General features: G+C 42.7%; 1 protein-coding gene across 6 annotated transcripts in view; it reads right to left on the bottom strand.

Moving 5' to 3' along the window:
* The window catches only part of LOC147335252 (diacylglycerol kinase delta), a 98,468-nt gene that overhangs the window by 35,046 nt on the left and 50,058 nt on the right, over positions 1-13,364 (bottom strand). The window contains exon 1 of one of the 6 annotated variants that reach the window (XM_086277186.1): positions 5,311-5,655. The exons of 4 other annotated variants lie outside the window; for them this stretch is intronic. In XM_086277186.1, coding sequence (XP_086133312.1) covers positions 5,311-5,463 — 153 coding nt within the window. In that variant the 5' untranslated portion in view covers positions 5,464-5,655. Of the gene's footprint in view, positions 1-4,444; positions 4,584-5,310; positions 5,656-13,364 lie in introns of those variants that run through there. One more of the 6 variants, XM_086277194.1, reaches the window with a different exon arrangement.

Below are 13,364 nucleotides of genomic sequence, written 5' to 3'. Positions count from 1 at the left end.
GCACCGCTGGGCTTTTTCTGTATTTTCACCCGATATGTGTGTGGATGAGATCAGGGGCCCAAAAACAGCACACTAATCTGTTAAAGCAGCAAATAACGACGTTTGATTTGGTTTGCAGTACACTCATGCAGCATTCAAGTCAGGTAGGGAAGCAGCAGGTGGGAGATGCAGTCATCCGTGGCCACGTAGAAATTATTACCACGGTCAGAACGTCAGAAGATCGAATGATTTCATTTGATACAATCGATCCGCTTGGCTGAAACTCATCACCAATTCTGCCACGGTGGCTGTTATTGTCTTTTTTCCTCATCTCTGCTTAACATGCGCTCGTTCTTTCTTTCCCCCTGTTTGTGACTACATGGTGCAAGAGGGCCGAATCCCCCACGGGTAATCAATTTGAGACAGGACATCGGGAAGGGGTCGCCATGGAGATCCTCGTTTCTCGTAACAACCGCTGGCACATGCAGATAGGATCTTAAAAACGCGCAGCTCCCTGCATACCTGCACATTCATCACCAAATGTAGCAACAAATCACTAGATCTGCCTCCGTAACAGCCCAGAGGCTTCCACATAAAGAGAATAACCGTGTGCCTGCATGAGTCACCCGCATGTCATGGCAGAAAACAGCTGTATCACACACGTGATAAAACTGGAAAGAATTCACTTTCAAGGCATCTGTGAAAACTGCTACAAGCTCCTTTTTAATGTTTCTTCACCTTAACACTTTATTCCAAGTGTCGCACATGCCACGTGGACTTCTTTGTCATTTTGGAGGTAAAACTTCACAAAGCTGAAGAGTTATGGTAATGTGAAGTGCACATGGAAAAATCTAGGTGGATTTCATTTTTCTGTCTGTGTTCAGACAGCAATACCTTATAAATGCTTTGTGCTACCCTGATACACCAAAAGTCCCCATAAAGCTCAATGTCTCTTCTTTCCAAAACAGTTTGAATTTTGTGTCTAGCATCAGCGGTAACAGAGTAAAGGTCATTTAAGAGCGCTTACAAGATATTTTTGCATTCATGGCATTCCATATACTCAGTTTCTTTGTCTTAATGAATAACTCAAGAACTATTCAAGATAACTTTTCAGCCAATAAGCCGAACCAGGAGGACTGCAGGTAATCACATCTTACCTTCCTCTTACCATTGTTTTCAGCAAATAAGACTTGCATAACAAACCAGTTCTCCAGGAGTTAAATCGTGTGTGTAAGTATGTCAACTTCCATCCAAGATCTTTTTCATTGCTTGAGGATACGGTCTGAAGATATTTTTCACTGTGAAATTAATATCAGTTTTCTAGGGGAGGTTTCAGGCGCTTTTCAAAAACACGTGTACGTTACTTTCCTAGTGAAAATTAACAAACGTCTCAGCTCAGGCATGGTTCGATGGCAGGTGGCTCAGCAGTCACTTGGCAGCGTTTCCATTTCAGAGCGGAAGTCTTCCCTTAAGGGAAATTGCAAACAGGAGCTTTCAAAAGTGAAAGTATTCAAATTTGATAATATCTCGCAGAGCAGGTAGTTGGCTATTTTTATCTTTAGTGGTCTGAGTGCAAACAAAAAGAAAAGGAAGAAGATTAATGCATTACGCTTCTAACATCTCTAGGGTTTGGCTTTTCATTCAGTCCTTATATTTCACCTTGTATCTTACGCCTCAAAATTATTACTTTTTGTTTATTTTTACTGATCTAAATGCATTTCTGTCATTCTGTGTTTGTCATGGGTTTAACGCCAGCTGGATGCCAGGCTCACAACAGAAAGGACTGCGTCTACTAGAGCAGTGGTCCCAACCCCCGGGCCACGGACCGATACTGGTGCGTGAGCCGTTTCGTACTGGGCCGCTAGAGTTGAGGCTTGGTGCGAAATTTATGGTTTTCAGGGTTTTTATCGTGATTTTTTACTTCATTTCTATCATTAAATCGGTTTCCCTGGAGAATTTCCTGTGTATTATAAATAAATCTTCTGTTTTTTGGTACCGGTACTGGTTTTATGTTGTTGTATTTATCCACGACACCTTAAATGCTGGTCCATTAAAATATTGTCGGACATAAACCGGCCCGTGTCGCAAAAAAAGGTTGGGGACCGCTGTATTAGAGGAACTGAGCCAACCTAGATTAGACAGCCATTACTGTCAAATGGGATTATTTGATACAAAGATAGACACTGACATTTATATACTTGCTACTGGTAACATCAGTCTAATTGCCTTTTTCTGCACCACAGAGGCAAACCCAAGATAATAGCATCTGTCCACATTTTATATATTGATACCTACCATTTACTTTAAATATTTTGGTGCATTCAATAGCACATGTATCTACTAGTCCATGATACAGATGATTCTGACAGTTTCAGTCCTCCATAACTTCTGTTACTGCTTATGTTTCTCCTGACCTTCCTCTTTCATCTCATGCGATTTCTGTCTTACTTTCTCCGGCTATTTCTCTTAGCAGTAATGTCCTTGGCTGTGTGAACAGTGGGAGTAATACAAGGCAGAGGCACCGCCGAACCAGTGATAAATCTAATTCATCGCTCCATCACAATCTCATTTCTCTCTTGCAGTGTGTGTGCGTGTGTCTCCGTCTGTCTGTGTCAATGTGCAACCATGAGATATCCCGCCTAGTAATGGCGCATACAGCTGCTTGTGCTCTCGGTGTGCTTGTTTCTTTCTTAGAATAAATGTGCTTTCATACCCTGCAGGAGAGAAAATCTCATATTGTCACCATGTGAGAGAGAAAGACGGAGAGAAAAGGAAGCAGAAAGGAAAGGACCGATGGTGGGAACAATGACAGATAGGCTCACGGTATGGATCATTAACAACAGGAGATGCAGGGGAAAAAAGAAGTATAGCTGCGAGAGCGGTGAGGACTGAGGAAGAGGAACAACACAAAAAGAGAAAGATGCAAAAACTACATCAACCACAGGCTCTAGAGAGTTGACTTGAAAGAAAACCAAAGAGCAGACGGTCCCTTGAGGAAGTAGAAGAAAGAACAAAATGCACCAACAGGAAGGTGTAAAGGTCTCTTTCCACTGACCCACTTGACACTTTAGAGATAACGGTGAGGTGTAACCACCATGTTCCACCAATCAAGCTTATCCGTGGTTGCCACAACAATGCCGTCACAAACCGTCAGTCAAGGAGCTAATCAGAGCGGTTTTGTTTGACGAACGCTAACAGCATTGCAGCCCAGGGTATCAGTAAAGGACAACCTGAAAGTCAGACCCAACACAGAGAAACTCGTCAAGCCTAATGACCCCATCCCCAAACCAGGGCCTAACATTTGGCTAGGTTAGCTTACCATCCTAAACATCCCAAGCGCATGAAAAATGCAGGTTATATGGAAAACATTGAGAAATTGAGTTGATTTAGAGCTGGCAAAAGCTAACGTGATAAGCGTTTCAGCAAAATCAGATAAAGTAAAGTTCAGTCTTCTCCAGCAGATGTTCAAATGCAAATTCAATCGATTTGCCTACATTTGCCAATTTATTCTGAAAAATGTTTTACATGCTGTAACTACCATTCGTCCCTTCACCCACAGAGATATATTTCAACCCCCCATTTAACAACAATTAAAAAGCAACTTTTGCAAACCTTTTTTATCCACCGAAGGAAAAAAGAAAACCTACGCTCCTCTAGTCTGTCATTTCTTTCCACTTACCTTATAAGCAGATTGCTGCCCCTTTCTGAGCCTACTTCACTCGGAGGTCTCTTCCTGTTAAAAGCGAGTTCTTCCCCTTTGCTATCACCAAGTCCCTGCTTCTTAAAAGCGCCTTCAGACAACTGTTGTTGAATAAAACTCCATCTATCACTATCTGTCACTTGAACTTCCCACTCACTCACTTCTCTTTGAATTTCCGCTGTCCGGCTACAAGACCAAGCAACTAAATTCTTCAACAGTCACACCTACTGCTAGAGTTCGCGATGAGCTTAATTTTGTGTATTTAAAACTGAGCTACGCAAGCATCCCTGGTCTTCTGCTACTTATTAATTGCACTGAGTCGTCATTAACCTTTGATCACCGTGCAGAAGGAACTAGTCCCTACATTAAAACAATAAAGAGCCCGACCAATTTATCTTTCCCAGGTAAAGTTTCCTTAGCTTTCCTGACTGAGTCACACACCTGAGCACAGTGGGTGTCACACATGCCATAAAGCCTCTTCAAGCTAATTCAGTGTACGGACTATATTGAACTGCACACAGGAACATATCGGCAGAGCAAACAGCACACGTGTGTTTCACATATAAACAGACATATGTGATATTCAAAGGTCACAGTGTCTCCTCTCTTCTCCAGCTGAGCGATGTTGTCACACAGATCACTCTATTCATTAGAGCAAACTAATCACATCACAACAATCATCCTGGCACACGCACACAGACAAACACTCAGAGGAGGGCAGTGAAGTGGATATGCACACTGAAGCACATTAACACATATACTTACTCATCTGCGAAATGCACACACACACACCCGGAGCTTTGAAGGGCGCCCACATCCACACAAACATCCGACTGAATCAACCCTGATTTATTTCTCCCTTCATTTAATTCTCTAACAGACCACACACACACACACGTCTGTCAGCCTCCGTCCTGCATGAAAGACTGACCTTCAGTGTTCAGTGTAAACACTCAATCAACAAATCTCTGAAATTTGGACTTTCTCCCAGACAGCAGAGCGACACGAGTGACTCGACCAGTATTCTGGCGTAAACACAAAGACTGCTGCACAAAAACTTCCTGCAGTTTTATTTCCACTCGGTGAAATGAGCAATACCTGAGACTGTAGGAGAAGACGGACACGGCCAATCCCAAACAACCCACTTCTCTGTGAACTCCACACAGAAAGGCCAATACCTTAACAGTCACACCTACTGTCTGAGTTAATAGTTAGCTTCATTTCTGCAGCTGCGTGGACATGAAAAGGTAACAATATATGTTTGGTAGTTTGTTCTGGAAACCAGGAGCTGCTAAAGCCAAACTTTCACACCTATAGAGTGGACACAAATAGAGACAGAGTGATATTTTGGGGTTTCTTTAAAGTATCAAACTCTAAAATCATTGAAGAGAAAAGCTAACTGTCCTAACTTTTATGTCATTTAACTGTTTATCCAGTACTTAGTTACTTTGGTGTGGTATGAAGAAAATGTCAAGAATGATGTCAAGAAAAGTTTGTACTTTTAAACAAGCAGCAAAGAAAATGCAAAGAATCCATCTGACAAACTACAAAAAAAACACACACAGACACACACATTCCCACAGTCTAGGACTGGGCTTATCTGGCTGTTGGTGTTTGCCTCTCACACTGACCTCTTCCTCAACCAGCCGGCTCTCCTCCGCCTTACCAAAGTGAGCCGACTCCAGATGGTCCTCGTGGCTGAGCCACTTGTCATCACCCTCCTTCCCTCGCCCGAACAACAGGGGCGCAATGCAGCACCCACCGCACCTACACAGCCCCAGCATTTCACTGAAAACCAGTCTTATCCTCAGGACGGTGGTAAGAAACTTTTACTTCCTTTCTGTGTGCTATCTGGATTCCTTCCTTCCCATCGTTTTTCCCTTCTCCTTCTTCTTATATTCGAATGCTTCCTTCTTTTGTCTACAAAGTTTCACACTAGCGGTTCTCTCACACAATGCAATTCTACTTCCTCTCTCGCAAACTTCCCTGTGGCAGGTAACCACTCCCCCCTCAGGTGTGCATGTGTTTGAGCAATTTCCCCCACCCCCGCCTCAGACGTAACTCCTGAGAGGTGAGGTGGAGCGTGCAGGTGTGCGTCTGCGTGTTCATGTAAGGACAGGCCGACTTCCTCCAGGCTAAAAATAGAACCGGAAGAACCTGTCTGGTCGGCAGTGACAACACACACAGACACACACACATGGTAGTTGCTATTCCTGCTGATTTAAGGCATCAAATTCATTTTACACACACACGCACATATATCAAGATGACGGGAAGGTTAATGGCACGCCGCTGTGGTTTATAAGAGAGCTGGAAACGTCACTGTGATCACACAAACTCACGAGTTGCCAGCCTGCGTGAGCTGTCCTGACTCTGTGTGTCTGCGTGTGTGTTTTTGTGTGTGTGTGTGTTGCTCTGCGCTGCCTACGCGCTGTCATCGGACCGCTTTCAGTGTCAGATCAGCATCTCATCTGCCAAGGCAAATTACAGCAAGCGTCCGCATTTGTGCGAGGGCATATGTAAGAGTGTGTGTGTGTGTGTGTGTGTGTGTTTTCTGCCACTCGGTATATCATTCTGCCTTTAATGAGCAGCAGCATGCTGTTCCCAGCAGACTCACTCAGTGACACCAGCTCCCTCTCCTCCTCTACTTGTCTTCAGTGCCCCCCTCCAGAACATTTTCCCACTGCTGATCTAATTCAGCATCAGGTCAAAGAGCTTCATTAGCAACTTTAAATGATTTTAATGTAACATGTTCTTATGTTCGTTAAAAATAAATAAATACCAAGGACAGAAAAGAGCTAAAGGAGGGACAGAAAGTCCTCTTTTACAGCAGGAAGAAAACAAGTTCCAGTCTTTTCTCCAGTGTCCTACTGCAGTCCGGTCGTTAAGTCACTAGGCCCAGTCACTAGCCGTGTGTTAACAACACAAAAGCCATATTAAACGCAGACTACTTTAGGCCCGGAAGTAGGATCCGTCACGTCATCACTGAACAACCGGATAACAGATAAGAGCCCCCAAAATATAATAAGGAGATACACTATAAGACAAAAAAGTACCAAAAGAACCTCCAAGAGCTGTTCACCCATAAAAACCCATGCCAAAATACAATTATTTTACTCGAGCATAAAATAATGCGCTTTTGATTATCGCACGTCTAGATACGATAGGAAAACACATCAAATTCTGTTAAGCACAGTAAGACAGCCTCATAGCCTTCATATATATGGACCAATCATGCTTATGAGTGTAGTTAAGGCCTAATTTTGAGGCAGGAGAATCCCTGCAGTTATTTAAATGTTACGCTCATCTACTCATGTAGGCCACTCTCTGAGCAACATTAGCAGGAGTCCCATTTGTTTCAGTGAGACTGAACTGAGCTGGTAATGCACGAGTGCCCTCAGGTTGGACGTGGCTCAAATGCCATGTAATCTAACATAAGCAGCACCAGTAAAATCTAGCGGAGGAATTTGAAAAGATCATCGAGAAACAACAAAACAAAGACTTACTGATCACCCAAAGCACGTTAAACCACAAGCCACATGTAACCACACCTCACACCATGGCTAACACTTCAGCCTTATAAGTGATGGATGGACAGTACAAATCTTGCCCCGTGAAATTCACAGTAATCTGTACGATGATGTTTTTGCTTAAAAACTGCAAGTGGCAGCTTCGACGTGCGGAAATCGACTGATTTCAGGCGTTGAATACACTGATAAACCAACCATGTGGGATCACGGGGCATCCTTGGTGGTGCCTTTAATCTGAAAATTCCCTGTTTGAATGACGTGTTTCCTTAAAGTTGTGTGCACCAGGCTTTCACGTATGTTTTTATCTGGGTGGGATTTATAGCAATGTAACATCACAAAAATTGCTTTGAATTCAAGTTTTGATTTTATTTCCTTCATCATTTACGGATTTTTCCCCTTTTTTCATTATCCTAGAGCAGAGATGTCAAACTGGTTTGACCTCACGGGCCACACAGAGCCCATTTTACCTTCAGTAGGTGAAGAAAACCCCCCTTTCTGTCTGTGTAAAACAGTTTAACCATATTACATCCTCGTGACAGCTTCACATAAGATGAAATCAGCACAATTTCAGCAGCATGTCTCAGTTTTCTATTAAAATAATGCTTCTGTAGTAAATGAAAGAAATCTGTCAGCATGACTAAACTGTAAGAATTATATGTGCAAAATTTAATTCTTTATCTATTACTTAGTTACTTTGGTGTAGTATGAATGGCTATGGAGGAGATATTTACCAACAGGAATCTGTAAAAATACAGTTAAAAATATTAAATCTATGCACGCCTTCACTTTTTTTCAAAGCTGTCCAGTGGGCCGTATTGGGAGTCATTGGCAGGCCAAATCTGGTCCCCCGGGCCTTATATTTGACACCCCTGTTCTACAGTATCATTGATCACTCTTTTGTAAATACTGCAATAAATTTGGTGCAGAAGAATTAAAAGAGCTGCTTTCATTAAAAGAACAGATTTTTTTAAACAATCCCTGTTCAAGATGCCCAAATGTGAAGATTATTCAGCTGTGGTCTTACTAAACACTGATCAGCAGCTGTTTATTCATGAATAAACAGAACGCGGGTGCTTTTTTTCCCCACGACTAATTAAAACAGTCTCAGGCTGGCTGCTGCAGACACAGAACCACCTGGCCTTTCAAATATGGCCATGTTTTTGTAATCATGAGGCCACGCCGTCCCCGGGACGGACAACACCGGAATGCCAAATGCAGCTCGGCTCCCGTGTCACTGCCTTTGGACAAGCTGCGGTTATTTTTCTCCTCCAGCAGATGGCAGACTGAGAAAGAGATGAAGGGGGTGGTGGGGGAAACGGCGGGGAAGAAAAGGTGACGGGTGCACGGGGAGAGGAACTGCAAAGGGTTTGGAGTAAGGACCGAATGGAAACATTAAAGATGAGAGAAGGAGAATGGTGCAGTAATCTGCAGCACATTTGGCAGGACTTTAACTCGGAGCAGCCTCCCAGCTGTTTGTGTTGGCTTTTTAACACACACACGCACACACACACACACACACGCACACACACGCACACACACACACACACGCACACACAAACACGCACACACAGGGTTTCTCATGTGGACATGCAAATCCCCCTGTGCACCCAACAAACTCATGTTTCTGGCACCACCCAGTTGGAGTTCGACACACATCCAACACAGACACACATCATCAGGACTGACACACAAGCAGACATCTATGGAGGACCAAAACTGCCAATGACAGGAACAAGACGTGAAGAAATAAGGAATGACTCGACAGAAAAGCATCAAAACAAGTATTTTTTTAAAAAGTTACTTAAATTCATAGATTTGTTTTAAATTTCTTTTGCATTTGTTTTTTTAATGAATTACAAAAATAAACATATATGCCATGAAATACATTTAAAATATTATATTTATAATTTGGTTTTTATTTTATTTTATTTATATTACCTTTTTTTTAAAATAATTTAAATAACTATAAATAAAAATGGAAAGTAAAAATTAAAATTTAGCATAACAAATAATTAAATAGATGTATTTTTAAGAAATGTAAATTAAAATGTAAATAAATGTAGCTACACCTTATTTTGACATCTATATATTTTGTAAGTATTTAAAAGAATAGACCCTCACTGGCCAGTTTTTTAAGTACAACTTTTCAACTGGTCACTAACACAAATATCTAATTAGCCATTAACGTCACAGCAGCTCAGTACACTGACGCATGTGGACGCAATTAAGACAAACTGAAGGTCAAAACCAGCATCAGAACGACAAAGAAAGGGGATTCACAGTGAGTGCCTTTGAATGTGGCATGGTTTTGGTGCCAGACGTGCTGGTTTGAGTATTTCAGAAACTGGTGACCTGTTGGGATTTTCCCCACACGACCATATCTATGCTTTACAGAGAATGGTCTGAAAAACAGAAAATGTCCAGTGAGCTAAACGGTGGGTGGGTGAAAATGCCTTGTTGATGTGAGAGATTAGAGAAATCTTATTGCAATGAAGGTATGCAGAAGAGCAGCAGCAGAAGACCACACCCACCCACCATTTACTCCACTCTGTCAAGAACAGCAAATGTTTTCTTCAACAGTTGGATGGTAGGGTCAGAATTTGGTGCAAACAAAATGTAATCATGGATCCAGCCTGCACATTTTCTTGGCATATGGATGTGCAGCCAATAAATCTGCAGCAATGCAGTGTGATGCTTTCACCTCAACATGGGACAAAACCTCTGAGGAATGTTTCCAGCAACTTGTTGAATCTATGCCACAAAGAATGGAGTTCAACATGTAACCAGCAGATTGTACCTAATAAAGTGGCTAGTGAGTGGAATTTCAGGTATTAAGTCGCGTATTTATTTCTACATTTATTTTTTTGGCATTTACAGACTTCCGTAGGCAACCTGGATCACCCCAATGCTGTAAAGCCCCACCCAGCCGGCACTCAGAGGTCACTAAAACAAATGCAGCGTATCATTAGCACATAACAGCTGACCCGGGTCTGTTGTTGTTAATTATACTTATTTTCTCTCTCGCTCTCTCGCCGTCTTTATTTTCTTTTTTTTTTTGCTTTGTGACATTTGAAGTTGGTGATGCAAAGGCATGTGGGGTTGCCACGGCAACAGTTCGACTTTCAAATCAACCTTGAGCGTTGGAAATTTAAGGACCAGCGCGCAAACAGACAAAAAAAAAAGAAGAAAAAAACAAAAACAGAACTTGCGCTCCTTTTCACCTGGACGTTTTCTCTTCAGTTAATCAAACAGGAAGTAAACTAGGCTTCCTATGGGTGTGTGTGTGACGTTTGTGTGCGTAAGGTTGCGTTACCTCACCGTCCTTAATAACTTTCATTATGCAAGCAATTTTATTAAACGGTGCAAAGAAACACGGTTAAACAGATCATTTGAAATAGAACAGCTTGCATCATCTGTTATACATAAAAAACATCTGACCACACACACACACACACACACACACACACACACACACACACACACAGAGGGAGAGTCAGAACAAGGCGTGGGAGGACTTTGCACCATGGCGACCACATCCTCTCTCATGTACCTCTGTGTGTTTATTAATAGACACAAACACGCCAGTGATATGTGCAGAAAGCAGCCAGAGAGAAACTCTCGTACACTCTGTCGTACTTTAGATGGACAGATGGAGACAGCCAGACACAACACACACACACACACGCACGCACGCACGCACACACACACACACACACACACACACACACACACACGCACACGCACGCACACACACACACACACACACACACACACACACACACACACACACACACACTTTCTAACCCTCTGACATACACGCATGCACACATTTCTTCAGGTTTAGCCCAGTTTTCACATTTTTATGTTAATGTGTCTTTGAAAGATCATCCAGTTTTTGGCTTCTGCCCGTGAGGTTTGTGCACTGAAGGACACATAATCTGCTGCTGGTGATGGTGACAGGAGGAGGAAGAGAAGGGGGGGGTTTCCCAGGAGCATATGGACCAAATCTGGCCCTGATGCTGTATAATCCTCGCATACATACACACACATAAACACACACAAGCGAACAGATAGGTCTCTCAGCCAGAAATAGACACACAGTGACAGAGAGATGGAAAAAAGGTGCAAGGCTCTCATAATGTGCCGATGCGATTAGTGTGCTCTTCCTGTTGTTTAGATTTGTGATGTTAATCACTCTGGTGATGGTTTTTTTTGTTCTGCTGTCGTTAGAAAAGAATTATGCAAATAAAAGTTTTACATTTGGGTAAGACGAGAGGAGGTTGTGATGTAATTCAGGTAGGGGAAGAAGGAGAGGAGTGTAAAGACAGGAGGAGGTAAGCCAAGATTATCTATATGGCCATGCATGTGTGTGTGAACGCACTGGTGATTATCCGTGATGATCACACCGTGCTGTTTAATCTGGTCTCAAAGCATCCAAAAAACATCAGATTGGGGGGATGTGTGCACGCCTTTGTGTGTCAGTACATTCCTGTGTGCGTGTGTCTCCGGGGGACCCAGTGTGCATGTAAATGTGATAAATTTCAATAAATCTAAATAATCAGGGTGTCCATGTGAAGATGTGCATGATGTGTGTGTGTGCTCTCAATTCCTTTTCCTCTGGCAGCTTTACCTCAGACGCACACATACGCGCGTGCACACATGCAGACGTTACACTGACTTATTTAGTTTTGTAGAAGCTCTAACTCTAAACCACATGTTCACCCTTTAAATTAATGATCTGAATTAATTTAATGAAGGAAGCAAAGTCCCCGCAGCTTGTGTTTTGTGCACACCTGCTCACACATGATGAATTATCCACCCCTGCAACCTAACCTTCGCTTTTGGTGTTCGCCACAAAAGCCAAGCAACGTTTGCCTCCGCAAAGATTATGCAGAGCCGTCGCCACGCCGCAGCACACAGGTGAATGGAGGCCAAGTGACCTGAAAATATTTCAGCCATGGATTTCGCCTGATGCTGCTTCTCGAAAGTCACCATCAGTAATCAGAGCTGTATGACCCAGGTTTGCTTTTAGAGACTAGAGGGAAAAATGAGAGAGCAGGGAGAAAACTAAATGAAACTGCAGACTTCCTTTTAAGTTCTGACAGTTTGGTACCGCTGATTGATCCCAGCTATGGGCTGGACTTTGGAAGGAGGCAGCAAAAGAACTCCAGTGACTGGATCTGTGTGAGTAATGAAGCCAACCTTTGCTTCACGTTTGGTCTGAACCATAAAATAAATCTTATTTTAACCTGAAAGAAATGCAGGTCCTCTAATGGCCACTTGTGGCTGGCTATAACAATGAGTTAGTCCTCATAGACTCTAACGTTTTAACTGACCAGTAAAATGACTTTGACCTTACACACACAGGCATCAAGACCTATTAGTGAACATTTAGCAACTGCAAGACGCTCGGTGTGATTCCCAACCAGTTACGAGGCCTTTCGGCTAAACCCTAATTCACTCAAGACTAGAGTCCAATCAGTGACTGCCCCTCAAGGGGGTTTATTTATTGGTGTTGTACCCAATACCTGCTCGCAGTTCCTTTGGTCGCTAGCAGATTGTTGTGGTTGTCCATGGTTTGCATGGAAGATGCCAACTTGTGTGCAAATGCTCTCCAACTGCTAGCAGGGCGAGAGTAAATCTGAGAGCACAACGCAAGCTGGAAACAGAAAATGTTTTGCTGCAAAGTTGAAATGCAACTTTGTTTTTGAGTCCTTTGAAATGTATTGGCTGTAGGAGGGATGTACCACTTTTACTTTGAAGGCGAGTATTCTCGATTTCCTGTTTGTGTTGCACTTTGTGAAATGTGATTATTTAGCAAGTCTTTGCAGACAAGTCGAAGTCTTCCATGGAAACTATAGGCAACCACAGTAAACTGCTAGTGACCAAAAAAATCACGAGGCTTCCGGTGCAGCATCCTCTTTGCAGCCAGTTTCAACCATTAGCCAATCAGTTGGGGGTACTCAGTATGTTTTCCAGAGGGGTCACCAACCAGTCTCTGGACCCGTGTGACTGAGGCTTTACTTAGCATTAATTACCAGCTTTATTTAAAAAAACACCACGATGGCAATACCCAATAGCTTAAAACTGTCACCTGAAGCTCTGACTCAAAGTGAAGACCACTGAAATGTCATCACATCCCAAAAACATGTTCT

This window comes from Aulonocara sp. 'chitande type north' Nkhata Bay, linkage group LG3 (genome assembly GCF_057382095.1).
Source record: "Aulonocara sp. 'chitande type north' Nkhata Bay isolate Kocher_YH1m ecotype deep benthic linkage group LG3, A_spYH_male_GT1.1, whole genome shotgun sequence".
NCBI classification, from domain to species: domain Eukaryota; kingdom Metazoa; phylum Chordata; class Actinopteri; order Cichliformes; family Cichlidae; genus Aulonocara; species Aulonocara sp. 'chitande type north' Nkhata Bay.
The sequence above is the reverse complement of the archived record's forward strand: the minus strand, read 5'-3'. Positions and strand labels throughout refer to the sequence as shown.